The 23490-nt window shown below is 40.4% G+C and overlaps 1 protein-coding gene across 1 annotated transcript in view; it reads right to left on the bottom strand.

Annotated features, from left to right (window-relative positions):
• GLP1R (glucagon like peptide 1 receptor) overlaps positions 1–23490 on the bottom strand; it is an 87960-nt gene that overhangs the window by 55135 nt on the left and 9335 nt on the right. Inside the window, exons 2-3 of the mRNA XM_074863485.1 lie at positions 4932–5028; positions 3475–3585 (exon numbers count right to left, since the gene is read on the bottom strand). Of these exons, the coding sequence (XP_074719586.1) occupies positions 3475–3585; positions 4932–5028 (208 nt within the window). The remainder of the gene's footprint in view (positions 1–3474; positions 3586–4931; positions 5029–23490) is intronic.

The raw sequence follows: 23490 nt of genomic DNA, 5'->3' as shown, positions 1-23490 counted from the left end.
CCTATCCTTGAACAATCAGTGTCTCTATATGACTCCTGGGTCACCTGTCCCTGCTTCCAACTCTCCTACACTTTTTACAGAAGTGGCCAAGTGATAAAGAGCACTCAATGCTTGCTCCACTTCATTACCCCTTCATAAGCAGCATTCAGTTTCAAGTGTTTCTATTTATTTCCCAGAGGGCTTCTAGGGGTGTGAAGTCCCCCAGCAAACTTTTTACACACTTGAAAACCTGACTCCTAATCAAAGGAACCAGAGTCCTAAATGAGTAAGTTCAGCTGAAGTACTTCATACTTAATGATGACCTTCACTGAATATGTTTTGAAGGTACTTCCCAAACAAGGTCTCATCTTTTGATTTCCTCCATTTTCGTCAGGTGAAGAGATGGAAGCCCTGCAGTGCTAGAATCTATTTCAAGTTCCAAGTAGGGGGCTAAGGAAGAACAAGAAATAAGCATGCTTTAGTGATTACTGTAAATCACAGGGTGTCCAATTTCCTACTGCTCTAGATGTTCCATTATAAAGATGTTACCTCTTCATCACAGCAGCCCATTACCATTCATTTTGAACATGACTCCACAAGACGTCACAAAATAGGATCAGGTCATGGTAATTCAGGTTCACAGATTGTGTACCTGGCACTGATAGAAACTTGTTTTATATTAGACAATGAAAGACCTTGTTCCATTCTTATTCCTCGCTGATAAAACAGTGATTGAGGTATATGTACAGTATGCACAACAAGGAATCATGTCCACAGGTTTAATGACTTTCTGAAGTACTTTTGCAATCCTCCCTAGCAAGGGCTTATACAAAATGCTGCACTTTTCACCAAAAACATACTGTTTTCAGGATAATTAATTTTTTTAAAAAATTATTTCCAAAAGTATGAAAGATATTGCACATTCCAAAAATTTATTAATCTGCAGTGTTGTGTTAAGCCTTGGCTCTCTCCAACAGTGATGTTTCAAGAGCAGCTGGAAGTCAAATAACTGTGTCCAGGGTCTTAAAGATTGCAAGTAAAAAGGTTTAGAGGAAAGAGGTTTAATCCTGTGAAGAGTTTTAGATATCCAGAAGGATTAGCATTATTGTAAGAAGTTCTGCAGCATCCGATAATCTTATGTCAACTAATTATGAAGTAAATATTGATTTCATACATTTATATAAGCTTGTTGACTCATTATAAAAACATAACATCTTTATTCATAATCTGAAGAGTATCAGCAAACAGCATTTTAACTTCAGAGGTTATCAAATTGGCAATTACTACCAAGACAGTTGAGATAATACAAATGGTGTGCAGAAGTTAGAAATATGGACACAGTAGCATAATATTCACCCAGCAGGATACGCAGCAATAGCTCGGGGCAGCAAAGTCATCCAACATAGATGTTCAGCACAAACAGGACAGGAATAAAAGTGCCAAAGCATGCAGGTTACTTCGGAAAGCAGGCAAGGCTGCTGAGATAACCAAGTGGCAGCAGGACCCTGGAGCACAGGGGCAGAAAGAGTGGAGCAGATCATCTCTCCACAAGTCACAGGTGTCCCTAATCGCTAAGTACACCATAATGTTGGTTCCCATCTCTTCCCTTGAAACCCTAGTATAAAAGATGCACCAAGTTAAAGTGAAAACAGCAATCTAGACTTCACAATTTTGTTTTAGGAACTTACTTCTGAGACAGGTTTAAAGCATTTCCCCACACATACCTTCACCAAATTTGTACATTTCCAAGCACCTCTCCCCACTCCACAGTAAGAGCCATTAAGTGCTACATCAGGTTACCAAGTATACCTGGCATCTGTGCCTAGATGTTGGCAGTGGGGGACTGCGGGGTGGCCCCTGCAAGGAGAGGCTGGAGCTGCCCCATGCTGAACACAGCCAGTTCCAAAGGACCCACCGCAGGGCACAGCTGAGTCCCTCAGCCAAAATGGTGCCGCCTCAGGGGAAGCGTATGTAAGAAAGGGCCAAACACCGCCTGGCAGTGAGGGGTGAGAAAAAAGGTGTAAGAAACAACCCTGTGAGCACTGAGGTCAGAGAAGATGGAGGAGAAGAGGAGCTGCAATCACCGAAGCAGAGACTTCCTTGCAGCTCCTGGAGCTACCATGGTGGATGTGATGAGTTGACCTTGACCAGCTGCCAAAGGCCCACCTAGCCACTCCCCACCCATCAACAGACTAGGGGAGAAAGTAACATGGAAAAGCTCACCAGTCAGAATGAAGATGGTAACTGGGAGAGATAATGGGCAAAACTTGGACTGGACTTTGCCAGAGAGGGAAATAATTGTGGGAAATCTGTGGTTGTAATATCCCTTTGGTCAGATCAGGTCAGCTGTCCCAGTTGTGTCACCTCCCAACCTCCTGCAGACCCACAGTCTACACTGGCCTTGGGAAGGGCATGAATTAGAGAGAGGTTTGATGCTGTGCAAGTACTATTCAGCAACAGCCAAACCACTGGTGCATTATCAACACTTCCAGCCATAAATACAAAGAACAGCACCATATGGGCTGCTGTGAAGAAAGTTATCTTCATCCCGGCCAGACCCAGTACAATCTCCATCCCTTATTCCATACCATTTGCATCAAGCCCAGGTCCCACATTATCCAGCACAACTAATTATCTTCTGACCATCCCATTCTATTCTTTTTCTTTCTCATCCCTGAAATTCCTTCGTACCAACACTTACAACAGGTACTCCACACTTAAACCATCTTTACGTCCAGCAGTCAGATTTATACATCCTCATTAACCAGTATCCTCTGTCCCTTAACAGGGGCCAAAGCCAATTCACGACACCATGGTAGCTAGTTAATAAACTGTTTCATTTAGACTTCAAATTGTAGAAAGGTCTTCACAAAGAACAAGCTGTACAAGGCAATGGCTTCAAAGACAGAATACTAGATGAAATGATCTAATATACATTGCCTGCAAGTGGCATCAAGTGCACATGTACATAAGGGTCTAACATCTAAAGGTGACATTCAGTCCTTCAGAATAAAACGTCTTTGCAACCACTGACAAAGTTTTCATTGTGCAGCATTCCGAGAGATAAGTTTATCTCAGGAAGCAGCACAAAACACTTTCACTTTAGACCTTTTTTGTCTTTAACTACTACAGGACAACCTGCCATCTAGCTTTGCTACTTTTATCTCAGTTTTCAAACTACACCATTATTATTAGGTAGTCTTCAGCAAGTACCACAGTGCTATTTTATTAATAGTCACCACTATTCAATCAGTAAAAACAGATGAGAGCACAAAAATCCAAAATAAATGCAACCCTTAAGAACAGTCTCTTCTCATTTTCACTTTCTCCTGCTAAATGGAGATAAAGAGTGTATCCTACTGACCCCCATTCCTACTTTTACATTGCAGAGAACTGACTGCATGCATAGCCATTTAAGCCACTTATGTCCTTGCTAAGGCTGTGCAAGGAAGACAAGGTTGGTTTAAATCTGTGCCTGTAAAAAAAGGCTCTTACCTGTGTTAGCCCAGGGGAGATACCAGGGGCAGCTGACATTCACGTAGGTGCCGGGCAGTCCATCTGGCCAGCAGGCATAATTGTCAAATGTTCTGTTGCAGAACTTGCCTTCTGCAGAGAGACGGAAGGGAGGGTCATGCCACTACCTTGTACTAATACTACAAGGAGGAAAAGACTGAAGAGCAGAAGATAAAAGGAGATACAGACACATGCAATTTAAGCCATAACAGCATTATGCAATTAAGCTTTGATGTGGAGTTAAACAAGCTTTGTCCAGAAGAGTTTATCCTCACACAACAGGAAACTTGTTTTGGGGGGAAATGAAAAATAGATTAGGGTCTTTGACTAAATCAAGGGACAAGAAAGGCAAATCAATAATGATCCCTTCCCATCTTTTCTCTTTTACACTCTTATGTGTCCCAGTTTAATTTAAAATCCATTTTGCTATGAATACTGCAGATAATAATTCCTGAGAATGGTTCACAGTCATGCAGTTGGAAAGTCTAGCCTAATATATAGATCCATCAACGAAATACCCACACACAACCATAACTTTGCATTATGGCTTAATCAACACGAGAATACTTCAACTTCAGATTTATTAAACTGTCATTCTTAGAGGGCAGCACTCAACCGCTCAACAGGATACTAGAGCAGGAGGGAGATCAATGTTTCCCTGTCATTGTTGTCATCAGCTACTGCTCTCACTCTGCCATAACTATGTAGTTAAGAGAAGGAAAATTAACAGTTTTGAAATAATTCTTCACAGATACAACTTTAGACCCATCTTATCTTTCTCAGTGTGTCACAAAAGCACTGAAGCATAGGAGAGGCTACACTGTGTCCAGTTGTGAGTGTCATTGACAAGTCACCAGTGTCCTCTAAACACAATGATGCTGGTATATCGCAGCTGCTCTCACCACATTACAGCAGCTCAACTACTAACACAAGCTGCATTTTCATTTTCACTAAGGCACCTTTTTCTGTTTTGTTTTTGGTCTTTTTTTTGTTGGGTTTTGGTGGTTTTTTTTTTTAAAGCCATTTCAGCATTTTACAACGCTCAAAATAATTTATACCAACTTTAAGGCCCACAAACTGCTAGGTCAGCATGAACAGCATGGTCCCAGATTCCCTAACACCTGCGTGGTCTCTCAACCCCAAACCCTAAAAAAGTTTCAGGGGTATTACATTAGTGTGTTGCTTCGATGTGCCACCACTTGCCACTGAAAAACACTCTGCACCTAAAGACCAATACCTTTACAATGAAATTGTTCTACAAAATGCTTCCTTAGCAGAGGGAAGAGTCCCACAGAGAGCAGGCAGAAGCAAATAGGATAAAAAAGAAATGGACTGGAAAGTAATCTGGAGAAGTATTTTCAAGTTCATCATCACTCCCTTACTACTGTTATCATACATTTTAAAAATTAATACATCCTATCCCTGCCAAGCACGCTTACCTGTCACAATGGGAGGTGCCTCATACAAGTATTTCAGGCATTGGAGCTGATACTCCTTCCACTTCTGCATAACCCCAGAGAGGGACCCATCTGAACTCTAAAAGAGAAATCATGAGTCTCAGACATTGCAGGAATTTAAATTCTGTGGTTTTCATGCAGCTGGAGTGGGTGGGTGTGAAAATGACTACCACAAGCCAAAACAGCACTGCTTATCATAAAGGGCACAAGATGCTGCTATGCATTTGCCTGACTGCAACCAAAGAAATCCCCTTCTACTTGTACCATGAGGAACAGAAAAAAAAAACATGAACAACTATACTGTGTCCTCACTGAAACCCAAACTGAGCTAGCCTTGCTCTCTTGAACATACCCCAGTCATGTGATTTATTATCTCATGAGAAGACAGGGATGGCAGCAAGTCCTTTTAGGAGAGGTTTTCTTTCCAACAGCAGTATTTCTGCTATTCTGTAAGTAAGAGCAAGTTAATTCACTGTATTCAGCAAATATTCCCCAAGCATTGTTCCAGAACATGGATGAAATCTTTTCCCATTCAGCTTTTCTTCTATAAACAAAATCTTTTCCCCGCATCCATCATAATTTTCCTGAAAATGCAGGAAGAGCAGGGACCTCCTTTTTGCACAGTTTGACAGGCTGCAGGTTCCACTGTCAGACATTCCAAGTACTGAGTGGGCAAGGGGAAGGTATGTACAAACTCTAGGCACAAAGAAAATTAGCTGTTATTAAACTGCAAAATTTAGTGCCGGCTGCTTGCCCAACCCTAGCAGATGCCCCACCTGGCTCTGAGACCCAGCTTACTCATTGCATTTATGTAAAGAGACATCCGTCCTTCTCTCCCCTCTTTGCATTCGTATAAATTGAATTAAAAATGTTAGGATTAGCAGGCTGTAAGTGATCAATAATGCAGCTAACACAGCATTCGTTTTCCAGAGAAAGGCCCAGCATGGATGTCTCAGGCCTATAATCAACAGTATGAACCTAATGGTACAACACACTAACACTGAGTGGAGGAAAATTCATTTAAACCCAGCTATCTATCGGCTTATTAAGTGAAGCATGAGGGTAAATAATCCTTGCAATTTTACCTCACAGCTTCAACTGCTGATTTTTATTTTCCATTCGTGCTTCTAAACCTTTTTCAGATTGTTAGAAGGAAACCAGGGCATGGGAAAGATTGTTTTAAAACAAAGATGTAATTTTAAACCTATACTGCATTTCAGGAAAGCCAAACTGAATGCTGTCCACTACAACCAAATGTGACTAAAATTTAGACACCAGTGCAATCACCTTGGTATAAAAGAAGTAGAATTGTCATTTTTGGACTACAGACCTCTCAAGTCCTCTCATATCCTTCTGATTAAAAGAAAGTGTTTGAAAAAAACAAAACACTATATGCATCATGCTTCTGCATGGATTAAGACACTGCATTTAATTACAAAGATGCTCTTGTACACGTGATAAGTACAACATTTAGTAGATACCTGCATTGTGTTTCAAGAATAACCACCTATACTTATATGCAACTTAACTGTAGCTAGGGACTCATGGCCATAATTTTAGAAGAAATTAGCCAGCTCCCCCTGAAGTCAAAACAAGCACAAGCCTGTGGATCTTTGAAACTGACCCTTGTGTGCCTGGTTTAAATCATCTTCTCTATGCCAGTAAAATCTGCCAAAGTCAGTCTGTGCTAAAGTCCCTAGTGTAAAATGAATGCATCCTACAGAATTTTAACTCCATGTGCCTATGGAAACACACAAACCTGTAGCATAGTGATCTATGCTCAACATACCTGAAGGAGAAAGAAAACATCACCACCTAAATTGAAGTTATACAGGACTGTTTCCACCACCCTCTCATCACATTAACACTTTAATGAATTGGAACATTTTCAGGACAAACCCTTAAATTACAATTCAGAATAATTTCAGAAGCTACTAAATGTCAAACATCTTCCCAAAAAAGTAACTATTGATCATGCACGCAGATGACCTCATCAAGATAATCCAAATTCAGCTTTTAAAATCATTACAAGATAAAAATGCATACAGAGTTTAATTTAGAAACAAGACTCTACTTTTTAAAATATTCTGAAAACATCCTAAAACTGCATGCACCAAGAAAATTAGGTCTTTTGGAGTCAGCAAGCCTTAAAGTATTCTCTTCTAAATCAAGTTTTCATCTATTACCTTCATGAATGAAGGAATAACCAGCTTTAAATTACAGCTTAGGAAAAAGCAAGCCTCTATTTCTTCATTTAATGAAAAAGCAGAAACATTCTACTTATACTGGTTTCTCATAATGTGAGAAGACAACTCTAACAAAGAGATTAGCAAACTACAAGAGTAAAATAATTAGACTGCCTTTTTGTGGAGATGACTGATTTGGTAGACCATTTTCTATTATCTATAGTCTGTTGCAGTAAGACAGTCAAATATAAATTCCAAGACTACATAAGCTCTCTCTATGCAACAGTTTACTCTGGTTCAGCTAAATACCATGTGTTACTGTCAGACAAATTGACTTAAATTTAATATATGCTAATCCCCATTTCCCAGAGATTTTGGCCCATCTGAACAAGAATCAGAAGTTACACAGTCTTCCAGTGTTATTCAAATAGAGATACTGTATTTTCTTGAAAAGTGATTTAATTCCTTCTGCAACATCAAAGCACTAAACACACATATACCATAACAAGGTTCCTGGGTGAGTACCCAAAATTTGGAGCAAATTGCAGAAGTTCAAATAGCTTTATTAAACTCAGGACTATATTTTTGTTGCTAAAAACACTGGTCCTTGCATTTTAGCTGTGGGTTGGTTTGTTTCCAGTTATACTCAACCAAGTGAGGAAAAACAGTAGTAGTTTTGCTGTGGTGAAAATCACAGGACAGTGTAGAAGAGGATGGAAACATGGCTGACTGGTTAAGGTGGAGGATTCAGAAGGCAAGAATGGATGAAGGACATTAAGGAGGTGAGTAATGGTGCAGCCTAAGGAACATAAAACTGATGCAGCAAAAATTAAGACTGGCAAGAGCACAGAGACTGGGAGCCTTTCAGTGTATGTATATAGTGAAGTGTAATTAATCTCTAGTGATAAATTACCTCATTCAGCACTCTGAAGACAGAATTCCTTACAAATCCTTAACACCTTTGTAGGAAAGCCTTGTTCTGTAGTCATCATTTGTCTTCACAAACCCTACTGTAAAAGGATTTTAATCACCTCTAAACATCTTTGAAACTACTCCTGCAACAAAAACAGCAACCACACAGGTCCAAGGTGATCAATGCTACAAAAACACTATTCTAATGCACTGAAATCTGAGCACACAAGAGCATAAACCTGCAGGCAGGTCAGACCAGACAAAATGCTCCATGAAACAGCATCATTCAGAGTGGAAGGGAGAATTCTCAGAGCTTCAAAAGCAGCCGGTGACTACTGGGGTTGTCATCTTCCCTCTTCTCCCATCACCATATAAAAGGTCTTACATGCAACAGAATGAGAAACTCCTCCTTATATTTGTATTTCTTATGTCTTTAGTTGTTTGTTTTCAAATAGGAACACTTACATTACAGCTTTTTTATGCTTTAACATTTCAGGATAATAAGTAAGACTTCAACTTGTTGCTGAAGGTTCATATGTAATAACCACTGGGATCTTTAAAATGCTAATCTTAGTCTTCAAAAGCAAAAGCTAGGCAAGCTGGCATTGAACCACACTTCGGTAGGGCCTTGGTATTCCTCCCTCAGATAGTAGTAGTGACACATCTACATCATGAGAGGAAGGTTCAGATGGCATTTACTGCCTTTTACCTCAGAAGCACCACTGAGTTACTTTTAAACTTTACTGCCCTTTTTGAAAAGTCTGATGTGACACATTATTTTAAGGCTATTCTCCTCAGAATTAGCACAGCAATTAAGTCCAAGATAGGTGACAACTGCACGTTACTAGCTTTATGCTCATTCTGACTTGACATTCTTTCCTGTATAAATTCCTCTCCTTATTAAGCCACCTAAGCATAATCTATAGGTCTGCATCAATAAAAGCCAACAGAGTGGAAGCTAAGCTGGCCACCTAACAGGTTTATTCAATTCATATTGTGGGCATAAGCTTGAATTTATGAGACAGTTTTGTCCTCAGTTCACAGCCCAGATGGGGCAGAGCACAACACTGCTAGCCCAGAAAACTTTGCTGTGACCAAATATCACCTTGTATTTATGGGGATGAGATTACTCCTGTCCAAGAAAGGATGATTTCCAGGTCTCAGACTTAAATGAATTAATTTGTGTGGGGCTTAAGTACAGTCACCTTCCTGAAAGCACTTTCCCAACTAACAAGATGTTTTGGCTTACCACAACAGCAGCTCTGTGAGCAGAAGTTTAAAAACAGAGGCTGTAGCACAACACAACTCTGCAACAGGGCTAGCTGTTCACTGAACAAATTCATCTCCCCCTGCAACTTGTCACCACTTTTCTCCACTTCTAATTTGAAGTAAATATGAAAGCATATGAACGGCAGGATGCTACTGCTACCTCCCTAAACCCATCAGTCAAGATCCAATTTCTCAACAGTTTGTCAAAAAAGTCCTACAAATGTTGATGTTCCAACTGCCAATTTGTAACAGTTACGTTTCTTTAACCGTTGCAGAAAAAAAACCCCAAACCTAAAACTAAACCAAAATACCCAACCCTGAAATTCATGTTAAAATGAGTCCTTTGACCCACTGTTCACCCCATGACAAAGCAATCCTGTTGAGGATCAGTCCTTCAAGTACAATGCTGCTTGAAAACCAAAAGAGATTCTGGAGATGTATTAGTATGGGAGCAGGCTTTATTGTTTGAACCCACCCCTCCTTACTCCCTCAAAGAGATGAGATTTAACCTGATTTTGTAACTACTTAGTTCAACTTGTGTAATGAGCTAATCTGAATCCATTATAGGCAACACCTCTGACAGTCCAGTTACTCTCCTTTAAGTACTGAAGCTACGTCAAAGGAAGAAGCACATCAAAAATTACAGTGCTGTCTCTACTATAGATAGTACAAAAGAAGTATCATTAAAGATACCTGAGCAATACCTTTTCCAGAGATAATACTTTAGGACATCTGACATCCACCAGATTTCCGGATTTATTGCATTCTCTTCCCATATTACATTGCCCAGTATTGAGTTTAATGTAGTCATCTGACATTATGCAAGACTAGGTGACCCTTTGAGGTAGAGTCATTATTCTCAGTCCCTTCTGTAGGGCTGCTTGACTGATCAGATGATATAACATTAAGTCATATTTTAGAAGATACTTCATCAGCAGTTGGATCACTCTGGACAAATCCCTCACCCTTCAGAAAAAACAAACGGGGATCAAAACAACTTTTCTTTCAGAGAAAAGTCTATTGCCAGCTTCGAGGAGCTTTTCCTGTAAATGCTTCCGTTCCTTAGTTACTAATGAACCAATGACTTCAGTAGCTCAAGAGCGCCAGAAAAAGAAACGCTTCAGAATCCTCCCTGCCAGTGAAAAGCAGCAAATGAGCTCCCACAAAAGGAGCTACTGGATTCAGCGAGAAACTCCCTGTTGACATCTGCCGTCTGAGTTTTCTCTTAGGCTGCAGCAGCTTAACACTTAACAAAGACCTTCAAGAAAACCAAAAAGTCCCAGGACTCCAGTAAAGGCAAATCTTGAAAACAGTGTTTCACCAGCTGTCTAACCACGGAGACCCCTCTATTCCATTACTGTTTTAAGACTTCAAGTTTCACGACATCAAGCTTTTGAACTCAAAGCTGCAAGAGCAAGCTCTCATCAGGCACTTGCATCCGATCAATGCACAGAAGAGACACTCCTCCTCTGCCTGTCTCTTCACAGCTGCTCAGCCCAGACTGACAGCACACCTCCAGTCCTGAACAACACTGGGCTTTCAATAACTTCCCAAAACACACAAGATCCCCCCATTTCATTTCATCCTCTGCCTGAGAGGTTTCAAAACAGTATTTCACCTCATCCTGAAAGAACAAACAACACTCCTGTCAAAGACAAGAATATGTATAAAAATAACTGTGTTGAGGTTTTTTGTTTGGATTTTTTTTGGTGGTTGTTGCTGCTGTTCTATTTGTTTGTTTGTTCCAAATCAGAGGCAGAATCTCAGCATTCCTCTCTCACCTGAAAATAACCACTGCACCACACAGTCCCTCATCCTGGCCTGCCTGCCCTCATGTCATTTTCTTCCTCTTTTGCACACCCGCACAGCTTCAGAAGGACAGGTCGGCTGTGCTCAATCCCATGGCAGCCTATAATAGCACAGGGCACTAATCACCACCTCCGCTCCTCTCATTCTTAAGACCTGTTCTTGCTAGATTAAGGAAGAAAGGATAAGCGCATGTATCTCCTAAAGAAGGTTTGGAAATGCAGATTCCCAAATGCAGAATGCTTCTGCCTGGAGTCTTAGATAAGGCATTCTAAAGAAAAAACCCAAAACTGACTTGAGGCATGTTCCTGCTTCTCAGTATTTTTGTTGACTAGGCACAGGCAACTCCCAGTTCAGCTGACTTATTTCACAAATTGTTCCAAATACATAAACTGTCTGAACAGGTGGGATAATTCAGTCCTGACCACAAGGGTTTCTACACCAGGACCAAACATGCCAGGCCTGTCCTGGGATGCTTCATTTGCGCTTTGAAACCGAGCAGTTTTCTCTTTCCATCCCTAAGATTTTTGTTTTGACAAGGTGCATTTCAAGGAGAATAATATCTTTCGGCCCCTATCATTTTCTAGATCAAGGCAAAGTATTTGGCATTCAGAGGCATAGATGTCAAAGCAAACTTTTTAAACACCTAAATCAGCTTGCATAGCATAGACTCAAAATCAAGGAAATAAAGTACAGACTAATATTTCAGCATACTACAAAATTAAGCATCATCTTATAGAGACATAAATAAAAATCAAACTCCTGTAGGTCAGGTAGGATGGATTGAAAATGTGGTACAAATCTGTGTTGGAGGGGTTACTCTATTGTTTCTGTCTTCAGTGATGGACAGATTTGGGATGAGAACAGTTACCTGTAGTTTTTCTGCCCCGCAAAGAGTTTTCCCAGCCTGGGAAGAGGTTTCCTCTTTGGTCACTGTAGGACCCATGAATCCATATGCTTATACTTGAAGCAGACACATATTTAGATTGACACCCATTGTTACCAGAGAATGTTATTTTCGTTACAATGTCTTCCATCTGTTCTGGTAAATGTTCCTGTCAAGAATGTATTTACTACATGAGCCAGTCAAACATGACAGAAGAAACTACTGAGCAACTACACAGAGAGACAGAAGAAAAAAGCAAAATTCAACAGCAACTGTAACGCCCAAACTCTTGGAGAGCAGAAAGCAACCGCACAATTTTAGTGGGAGACATGGTGTGCCAACACTCATAAGAATTTAATTATCATAGGACTCCTGTACAAGAGATTTTACTGTGCATTGAAAATCTAGACACAAGCTTTGTGAAGTGCTCTTTAGAAGATGACTTTTATTGATGCAGTTATACAACAGAGCAAGCAGAACAGTAGAAGAGTTTAAATTGCATTTTTAGACAGATACAAAAGGTGTAGCACTAGAAACACTACAAAAGGAACAAAGGCAAAGTTGAGCAGTGTTGTGGGAGCAAGAAAAGCTACAAAGCTGAAGATGAGAACAGTGCTTCAGATCTACCCTCGCAGATGTAGAAACAAAATGCAGCCTATGCTACTGAAAGAGGAACTCAGCATTTCATTAAAAATGTTGTAATAACACAGAATCGTAGAATGGTTTGTGTTGGAAGGCACCTTTAAAGATCATCTAGTTCTAATCCCCTTGCCATGGGCAGGGAAATCTTTCACTAGATCAGGTTGCTCAAAGCCCTGCCCAGCCTGACCTTGAACATTTCTGGTGATGGGGCACCCACAACTTCTCCGGGCAACAGTTCCAGAGGCTCAACACCCTCATACTAAATAATTTCTTCCTTATATCTAATATAATTCTACCCTCTTTTACATTTAAAACCATTACCCATTGTCCTATCACACTGCAAGTCCTGGTAAAAAGTCTGTCTCCATCTTTCTTATAAACCCCCTTTAAGTATTGAAAGGCCACAATAAGGTCTCTGCGAAGCCTTCTCTCCTCCAGACTGAACTACCCAAGCACTCTCAGCCTTCCTTCATAGGAGAAGTGTTTCAGCTCTTGGATCATTTTCACAGCCCTCCTCTGGACCCACTCTAACAGGTCCATGTCTTCCTTGGACTGGTGTCCCCAAAGCCAAATGCAGCACTCCAAGTGCAGGTCTCATGAGAGCAGAGGAGGAGAATCACTTCCCTCGACCCGCTAGCCACCCTTCTTACGCAACCCAGGATACAGTTGGCTTTCTGGGCTGCAAGCACACATTGCCAGCTCCTGTCCGGTTTTGTTATCCACCAGTATCCCCAAGTCCTTCTCTGCAGGGCTGCTCTCAATCCATTCACTGCCCAGTCTGTACCTGTACTGATGATTGCCCTGATCCAGGTGCAGGACCATGCACTTGGCCTTGCTGAACTTCATGAAGTTCAAATGGGCCCACTTCTCAAGCCTGTCAAGGTCCCTCTGAATGGCATTCCTTCCCTCAAGCAAATCAACTGCACTACTCGGCTTAACGTCACCTGCAAACTTGACAAGGGTGCATTAATTCCCACTATGTCATTAATAAAGATATCTAACAGTATTGGTCCCAATACAGACCCCTGAGGGACACTGCTATCATGTACTATCACAATGGAGTACAGGATAGCGAGGGATATATAAGGTTTAAAAAGTAGAGGAGATTTAGGGTGGAATTCAGATGCCTGATCACATGCACCTACTGTTCCTCTCAACATGCACAAGTCCCTTGCTTTATCTCCTGCCACAGCTGCAGAGGTGCATGTTTCCTCCACACCCTACATCATTTCTGCTAGTCCCATACAGGGTCTTGAATACTGGAGGAAGTTTTGAGCAGCACTAGATGCCTACATTTGGGCAACTGACTCATCCTGGAAGTCTGTGAGCCGCTGAAGCAAAACAAAGCAAAGAACATCTGTCAAAGCTGGACTTTTGGCTCCTCTTGCTGCGGTCTAAAATGCAATTAGTTAAGCTGCTTCTTTATGACATACTGAACACCAAGTGCATTTAAAAGGATCTGTTTCTCAAGCTTATAACTGACTGGTTTCTCTGTAACAGCCAGCAATGGTCCAATCCCAGAGCTGGCTGAGCAGAGACACAGACAGAGCCAAGGAATTGCAACATTTGTGTTTCCAAGCACAAAAATAAATAGAGGATTTCACAAAAAAAAAATCTAAACAACCCAAAAGTAATCTTCATCACAGTATCAGGGACTGAGCAAACATCACTTCATTGTAAATAACCTGTATTTCCACTAGGCAAGAAAAACTCTTATATCTTTTCACCTTTCACACCAAAGTGTCCCAAAGGAGTTAAGCTCTCCCAACTTTTCCAATGATTATTTAACAGTCACTCTTAAGAAGCCATGGTGCTGGATCAGAAGGCACAGTGTAAGAGAGTTAGCTATTTTTCCCAGGATCACGAATCCTACAGCAGTGTAAGCCTGGTCACCAGTTTGTCATCCCATCACCACAATCCCTGCAATAAGCTCAACAACAAGAAAAAAAAACAACACAAAAACACACAAATAAATCAGACATATTAGCCTTTACAGACCTTTCTCTTACTGAACTCATTCCCATTTGCATTTTTTTAATTTTTAAACAAAGTTCATTCTCCAGTTAAAAAAAAAGGATTTAATAGAAAAAACAATCACCACACAGCTATTTAAAAAACAGCACACAAAACCAAAAATTCCAGTATATAATTTCAGTATAAGCTCTGCATCCACCGTTGTTTAGAGATTGCTAGAGAAGAATGCAATCAAATCTGTATGGCTTTTGCAGTTCTAGTTGAGGGCAGTAGTTTATTTTGGTTTTAACTAATGCGAATTAACTCCCTCAGCAGCTCATTGTCACAGTGGCTCAAGGTCTGCTGTCCCATTATCTGTCATATTGCTCTTTCCTGCCTACCCATCCCCTGCCAAGGCAGTTATATGTAGGGCCTTTGCAAATTGCTAGTGTTTTCATCAACAGTTATGACACATTTGAGAACAGAGCATACAAGAGAAGTTCTGACAGTTAAGCTCATTCTCCAGACATCATCTGTTTTCCTTCCAAATATTAAATAAGAGACAACAGAGGTACCCCTTTGCATAACAGTGACAGGACAGAACCTCTACAATAATATTCTTGCAGTATTGTATCATATACAGTAGAGTTCACATTTACTTGGTTGGATGCAGTGTGATGTGTTTTACAGCCTGCATATCATCTTATACTTCTCAGCATTCAACCCACACGGCTGCCAAATGTTATATTCCAAGGGCTTGATTTCTCAAAAACAAGACAAGAGCAATGTTGCATAAAGGCTAGGGTCTTAAGTCAGCCCAATATGGAGAAACATTAAAGTGAACAAAAAAAAAAAAAGAGTAATAAGACAAATGAAAAAGGTGTACTGAGATGCTACCCAGGGACTGCACTCTGTGTGAAACACAGAAATATGCAGGTTGACAAACAAGGACCAAGTAAACATGCCTGAAGTTAAGCTCCCATTGGATGATTGTGTTAGTTTATCCAAAGTTTTAGGGGAAGATCTTACAGTCCCTGAATATCAAAATCATTAAGAGGTGCAAGCTAGAAGAAAAAAGTCTGGCACCACAGTCTACCGCAGCATCCTCAGAGCTATGCTTGCAGGCAGAGGGAGCCAGATAACGTTACCATTTCCAGAGACCACCCAAACATGGAACTTGTATTCCTGCCTTCATCCCACCTCCCATGTTCTTTTCCTTCTACCTTCTTTTAAAACAGAAGAGTTTAGCTTCCCTATACAGGGCTGCTTTTTTTTTTTTGGCTATGTTCTTGCAACCCTCTAAGCAGAGAGGCAATTTAAAGCATCATAACTTGACAACAGCCTACTGTATTTGTGAGGTCTTGGTAGCTAAGGTTGTACAGTCATCTTTCTCCAGAAGTGATGTTACAAGCAAGAGTCAACAGCAGATACGAGTGCACTACAATATTTGCTTTCACTTCTGCACGGTTTTACATTCGCTTTTATTTGCGGAGGGCAATTCAGCTTCCTTGAAGGCACAAATAAAACATCTCCAACCTGAAACCTACATTTTCTGCCTTCTCATTCTGAGGACAGTCATTACCATCACCTACAATATTTAGAATTACAATCAGACAGAATCCTTCTAGTTGCAAGACACAGGAATGAAAACCATTAAAACTGGAAGCTTTCATTAATATATTAATTGACATTAGCTTTTTCTCTTTTTTTTTTTTACTCTTGAATTCGGGACTGATGCTTTTAGAGCTTTCCAGGCTGAAGACTTTGAAATCAAAGAATTCCAAACAATTCTTAGCTGTTCAGTATTTCATCATAACAACAGTATGTTACCACCTTTGACTCAAGTGATTTGAAAGGTCAGCAACATCATCCTCTCCTCCCCCTTTACACAAATAAAAGTACCTGTCAAACTTATCCAGAATAGATTTACTTCCCTGTTTCCCTACTGTCCTTCTCAGCCAGGGAAGCAGACTACAGAAATACAGGCGAGTTGAATCACAGACTGCAAAGCAACCTAGGAACCCCACTATCACTATAGGAATCAGATCAGGCTCTTCCCTCAATTCTGAATTAAACACCTCTTTCAAAAAGACAACTGTAGTTTCTTCATTTCAGAAGCACAGCAGAATGAAAATATGAGAGTGGCCAAATGTTACAGCAAGCAAATGGACGATCAAGACACAAACAGACTCTGGGAGTTTTGTCTTCTAGTTCATTAAGGAGATGACAATAATATCAGTTCTCTGAAGTCAGTACCATGACAGCTGCATGTGTAGATGACACAGAAGTTAACAAAACTAAGAATCATCCTGTATGCTTAATCCTGAGATCTTGCTTCATCACACCCTTTCATTGAGCTCAGAAGATTTTGTAGCTTAAGAATTTTAATAAAAAAACCAATCCTCAAACATTTCTTTCAGTAGTCAATATTGGGCCAGTTTATCAGACATTCTACACTGCGAGTCTCTAAAACAACAATGCAGCAATTTTCTCAATTCCCTCCCTGAGTATTTTGATTGAGCGAGAAATAAAATGAGTAAGCAGCCTGCAACCCACTTCAGTATCATGCATACATCAGCTCACTGTTCTCCCTATTCCTCTACATTCTTACCTATGCTGCATTAGCCTGGCATACACAGTATTCAGATACTAATACTTGGTCCCTCTTCTGCCCAGAGATCCTGGCACTGACTGCACAAGTTGGATCAGTAGCAAAGGGTCTATGCATTAGTTCTGCAAGGCAATCCCACATGCTACTGTGCTTCTGCCTCCCAACAGTACTGCAAGAGAGGAACTCAGATGCAAGATGTAACCTCTAGTTTATTCCTACTCCATCTTCAGGCCACTTCTAGCAGGCTTTGATCTTCATCAGCTGGAGTCTCAGAACTTCATTTTCCCAATACGTGGGAAATTGGTAGATTTTCTTAATTCAGAATCCTTGCCAGCCCCGGATCTTATTTCTTTATTTCTGGCAGGTATGACAATCTTCAGCCCTGCAGGTCTGCTGTGGCAACAGTTTCAAAGACAGTCATAACTCTTCATGGAAATCAGCCTGTCTCCCTCTCAGCCCTTCTTTCCTTTCCATACTCTCATAGAGATATATGAAGCTAAAGAGATTTGTGGCTTAAGCTACAGAAGTGAACTTCAATTGTGTTGATGTTAAAGCTGAGTGGACTTACATTTCTTCCCACCCCTCTTTGGGGAGACCTTCAAACAAAAGAGGAAAAGTGAACAACAGAGGAAGACTGCAGTTTGGGCAGCAAGCACGCTTTTTCAGAAAGCAAGAGATAGGATAAATCCCAAGCACAGTGAAACAAATTCATAAACCAAGCAAAGGAAAACATGCAGAGAGCTTCTCAAGAAAGCTGTCCAGCCTGGACAAATGAAAACACAGGAGAAAGCTGCCCCTCCAGTCAAGTCTCTAGCCTTTGTTGAAATTAAAATATTAAGTTGTGCACAAAGCTTCCCTGCCCCCCACCTCCAATTTACAAAGCACTGAGGGAAGCAGTGACCATGCAGTAATAAAGCTGAAAATGATAGGTCACTTAAAGGAATTAAAATCATTCCATTAGTTCCATGTTAGTAGTTTCACAGCCACATATTTCCCATCTGACGTTAACCTTAAATCAAGCAGCACTTGTAGGAATAGAATAGATTCACAGAGAAGAAGCTAGAGAAAAAACTTGGGAACTCAAATAGCAGTGGCTTTGACATGTATTTTCTGAGGAAGTTTGCTCAGTGAACTAGCTTGCTCTGCAAAGGATTTTTATGTTTTACATCTCAGTTCATCCTTAAGACATATTTCTAGAGCAGAGTCTTACAGCATAACTATCAGCATTTAAAGCAGCATAAACCAGTACTGCTGGTTCCTCTGTCCCCAGAGGAAGGTTGTGATTTCCTCCCCCACACCTTACTCCCCTCTTCTCCTATGCCACCATAAGTACTCGTGTCATCACACTGTGAACCGGACAGGCAAACTCTCCGGGGTAAAATTAAACAGACAAAATGGTTAAGAGGGTAAGAGTTGCTGTGAAGCAGACACAAAAGCAGCACAGCTCACAGTGAGGCATAAGAATAATCTTAATTATCCACCATCTTAGAACTAAGAGAAGCCTAAAATGAAGCCCACTACCTGCATAAAAATATTAAGCTAGGAGTCTAATCTTCATTACTCACAAAGAAGCAAAGACTTGAGGACTTCAGCTACTGGAGAAAGAGCCCTTAAGGTCTCTTCATCTACACTTGTTGCTAGATGACTCATGATTTTTCACCTTTCGCCACTAAGAATGGTACATGGCCACCATGGTGACCTTGAGGCCAGAAGGACCCATGATGATAGTCTCAATTTCCTGCACAGCACCTTCTAGAGTCCCACACTAACTTCTGCATCCACCTCACACATGCTAGCTTAACCACTCAGACACACGTCTAATCTTGACGAGAAGACGCCAAGTGACAGAACCCACTGCACCCTTAGGCAAGCTACTACTGTGGTTGATTACCCTCAGTACTGAATTCTGCACTTATTTCTGGTCTGAGTTGAATTAACCATGCAAATAAGTTTCCTTAAAAGGAATCACCTTGCAAAACATGAAGTATGTCACAACAGTTTTAATTAATAAAATGGGACTGATGTAATTAAAATACACCCTATTCAATTTTCCCTAAATAACAGGTTGGTTAATATTTGTGACGTTAGATCATTTTCCAGCCTTTTTACAACACTGTTGGATGAGTATCAGATTAAACAGCTAATAGCTACTAGTGAAAGCAAACACAAATTGAATTTTTCATAGTATTGCTACCATATGGTACTATGCTAACAGTCTGGAGAGGCCAGACTCTTCCACCCCACCACTGTAACGACCAAGCTATTTTCTGACAAAGGAGCCAGTTGTCCTTTAGCCTCAGCCATCACAGACTTTTCAGTTACTTTAACCTTCATTAGCATTTTTTAAACAGTTGGGTTTGTACTTGTTCCCATCACCTTCCTTACCTTTTCGTTATACATCATTGCTGCAGTTATTATAGCCATCACTTCCATTTCTTACAAGAATGGTTTACGTTGTTGCAGAAGACAACTACACAGCTGGAGATACTGAGGACACTGTCAGCATCTTGAACACCTCAAAGTTAAAAGTATTTGTGCTTTTATATGATAAATTTTTCCTTTCACATCATTTTTACTCCTTCAGCTTTGCAGCTGCAGATGGTAGCTTACATTTCTTTCTACTTTTCCAATTAGAAGGAATGGATTGAGTAAACAAGTCAAAATCTGTAGATGGAAGTGCTGCAGTATCAGGGCTGTAGATCACATCTGCTTCTACAGATTGGTAAAAGCTTTCATGCCTGGCTACCTTGCCCAAATAATAAGTCCGTTCCTCACAGCTAGCAAAGTAGAATGCCGATATACTACAGACAACAGTCCCTCTTCCACCTCAGGTATCTTTTTGCTTTAGCAGCGTAGATTTTGAGGACAGAAAAAGTTCACTGAAACGCTGAAGTTTAAAACATGTAAGTTAGCCACTGTATGTGAAAGTTCTGCTCAAACATCACACCAGCCACACACACATGTGTGCATATGCACACCCCTCATAACCTTCCAAAGCACCCAAAGAATACAGCATTACATGTCCCTTGCCTTCTTCCTTTCTTGCTGTCTTCTTCTCCCTCTTACTGAGTGTATGTGGAGTCTAGGAAGACATGACTCAAAGCACGGGACTTCAAGTGGATTCACAGATGGAAGCATTAATAGTCTCCATTCACTTTCTTTTGTTGGATTCTGCCTAAATTTCTCAGCTGTCTTATCCTCTTTTCTTACACGTACACCCACGAACAATACTTAATTTTTTACTTTGTATGTTATGGAAATGCAGCAAATCTCAACCTAAGGTTATTATCTCCAAAGCTGTCTGAGATGGTCTTGCACTTTTATTAGAGGAGCACCTTTTAAAAGAAACTCACTACCACAGCTTCTCTCTCCATGTCTTATTACTCTTTCGCACCTAGTTCTCAACAGGCTGAAAGCAATCACCAATATTCCTTTAAAAAAAAAAAAACACCCCAAACCCAACCCACAAAACCCAAGTTATTCTTCATCCATAAGTAATAAAAGCACAAATTTAAAACCTTATGAAGGACTAGTCAGTAGATCAGATAGACCTTTAAGATTGACATGTGGTACATAGACACCATAGAACATGCTGCAATTAAGATTTTTACCTAGTGAGCCAAACATTTTTATTACCCACATAGAATTAAAAGTACTAAGTGGAAAGGAAAGAAAGATCAGCTTTGAATATATTTTTAAAGTCCACAGCCAAAATCAGGCTAGAAATGGCAGGTACATGAAAAAACTTGTGCTCCAATAACATGCAGGAACAGCTTCTGTTCAGGTCACTGTAAGGTGCATCCTCCTCCTTTACAGCAACCAAGATTTATTCAGATCCTGTGAATAAGTCTTTGTGCATTCAAACTTCTCTCAACATCCTTTACACAATAGTCTTCAATTATTAAAATGAGCTAGTCATGAATTCATTAAAGTTTCATCCTTTGCACTTCCTATCTCCAAAAATGAAGACTCATTTAGCTATATAAGTTGTTTAAAAAAAGAAAGAGAGAGAAAAAAAGGATATTTTTATTAGCTTTTCAAAAACAAAAGAAATGTCAGTGCTCATCACTATAACTTAGCAAGGCTCCAGTTGAGTATAGGATCTCACTAGGCTGATCACTATATAAAGAAGTGTTTCAGGCAAAAAAAAAAAAGTCCTAAAAACCTCAGTCTTAACTGAAGTTGTTCAGAAGTGTCCATTTTAAGGAATTCAAGGAAAGAAACAACACAGTTGAAAACGGCAGTAACTCACTATATGGAGGACAGGAAGACAACTTGGGCCAGAGCTGGGACATGCTCCCTGGAGGAGCCCACTAGATGAGCAGCTTGGGTAACTGGACAAACACAGAGCAGACTGGCCAGCTTGTCTGCTTTGTTTCTACCAAAACTTTTAATGGAAAGGACACTAACCCACAGAACATTTCTCTTGTCAGATTACTTGGACCAGAAATGGTCAAAAACTTAAGAAGGCGCCAGGGTGGAGGAAAAGACAGATGAGAAGGAAACGAAGGCTAAAGAAAAAGCGATTTAATCAAGACCAGAGTAGGCTGACACTTTCCATTCCCAACTGTTCAAATAGTTTCTTTTGCAGTTTGGATCATAAAACTAAATAAAAGACTAACATTGCAAAATAAGCACAAAGCAGTTCACAATGGTATTGGAAATTGAATATTTCCATGTCGGCTGCTTGTCATCCCATACTTTACAGTGTTCCAAGCTTGCTACAAACTTGCTGTGAAATTATCTTCTCATTTCCCAGTGACATAGTCCGCTGCCCAAGCTGCCTTTCAAGAAACACTTTTCTTCTGTGCTGATCCCAGCTGTCCATTGAGCAGGATACAGACACTTTGAACACTGTAATAAATCTGTTTATTTTCAGAGCTTGATTTTGCTCCAAATATTTCCAGCATGACAAAAATAGGGGAAAGAGAGAAGAGTAAGAATAGCTATAAATTAAAAACAAACCAAAAAACTCCAGAAGCCATAAAGTAGCATCAACATAAAGATCATCATCTCAGATGTAATTTGGGGACAAGAGAAAGTATTTAGAATCCAGGATTTTTCTGCAAGTTGTTTCTAGCACACTAACTGGAAATATAGTTTCTTCTTGATCAGTTGGTAGACAGGTTTTCTCTCCTTCTCTGAAGTACAGGAATAATCATGAATTACTTCAACATATGAATTTTCTTTAAAGCTTTATTTAAGCATTATGCCAAGCAGCTCAGACAGAATGGCAAAGCCAAGATTCAAGAGGACTGTAAGTCCTTCTGTTGAAGAAAAACTACAGAGTATTTTCAAAGACAACAGGGGACAGCACACAGCAAAGATTAAAACCAGGCTGTGAACCAAGTTGCTGAACCCAAGGAGAACTCCACAAGCAAGGGGCAATATAAGGGACAGACATGAAGGCAGCTAATTATTGAAAGCTTGAGCAAGTGGAAAGTTAACCTCATGAACTATAAAGGATGTTTACATTAGCTTTGTTCTCTCAATATTACAGCCTTTAATCTCCCTAAGTAGTATGTGTAGCACTGACTGACAGCTTAGTTTGTTATTAAGTGCCTGGCTCTAAAGAGTATACTGCTTAACAGCACAAATAGTCTCACTGATTAAGATGTCTACTGTGCAGCTGTAACCCCTCCTCCCCCCACAATCAATTATACAGGAACCGAGAACTCTTTCAGAAAAACATAGCCCTTCAAACCCGACTCAATATAAAAAGGGATTTGTACTCTACTGCTTTCTGTAGTTATTACAGATATTTCCAAGGCATCTATCACATGAGTATCCAAACACACAGACTTCATAAGTGAAGTGCATGCAGAAGGCGGCTCATCACTGCCACTCCTTCCCCAAAACAGGTATTTGGAAGGGGTCATCTTACTGCATGAATTATAGCAACATATACATGTGGTCATCCTACCTTGTTAGTAATAGTGAAACCAACAACTGCTCCTACTTTCTATGCAAAATGCAAGACAACACCACAGCTCTAGTGACAGCAGGGCATATGAGGCAGGCTGTTACCTTCCTAGACGTTGGTGTTACTCTCAAACTTCTCACTTCCTGCACAGTTTCACCTACTGAAACAATGAAAAATTCAAGCACCAATGCCTAGATTCTCACCCTGTCCAAAAGGTGCAGGATTTGGATTTCTGTGTACAAAACTTCTCATCACACTGATCAGTCTGTAGAGGAGTCATGGTCAGCCATAGAGGCAACAGGCTTCTGGACTTCCCAAACCAGACAGTACCTTGCCCTGCCACCCTATTCCAG

Source organism: Strix uralensis, chromosome 3, assembly GCF_047716275.1.
Source record: "Strix uralensis isolate ZFMK-TIS-50842 chromosome 3, bStrUra1, whole genome shotgun sequence".
In the NCBI taxonomy this organism is placed as follows: Eukaryota; Metazoa; Chordata; class Aves; order Strigiformes; family Strigidae; genus Strix; species Strix uralensis.
Note: the sequence above shows the minus strand (reverse complement) of the source record. Positions and strands in the feature narration are given on the sequence as shown.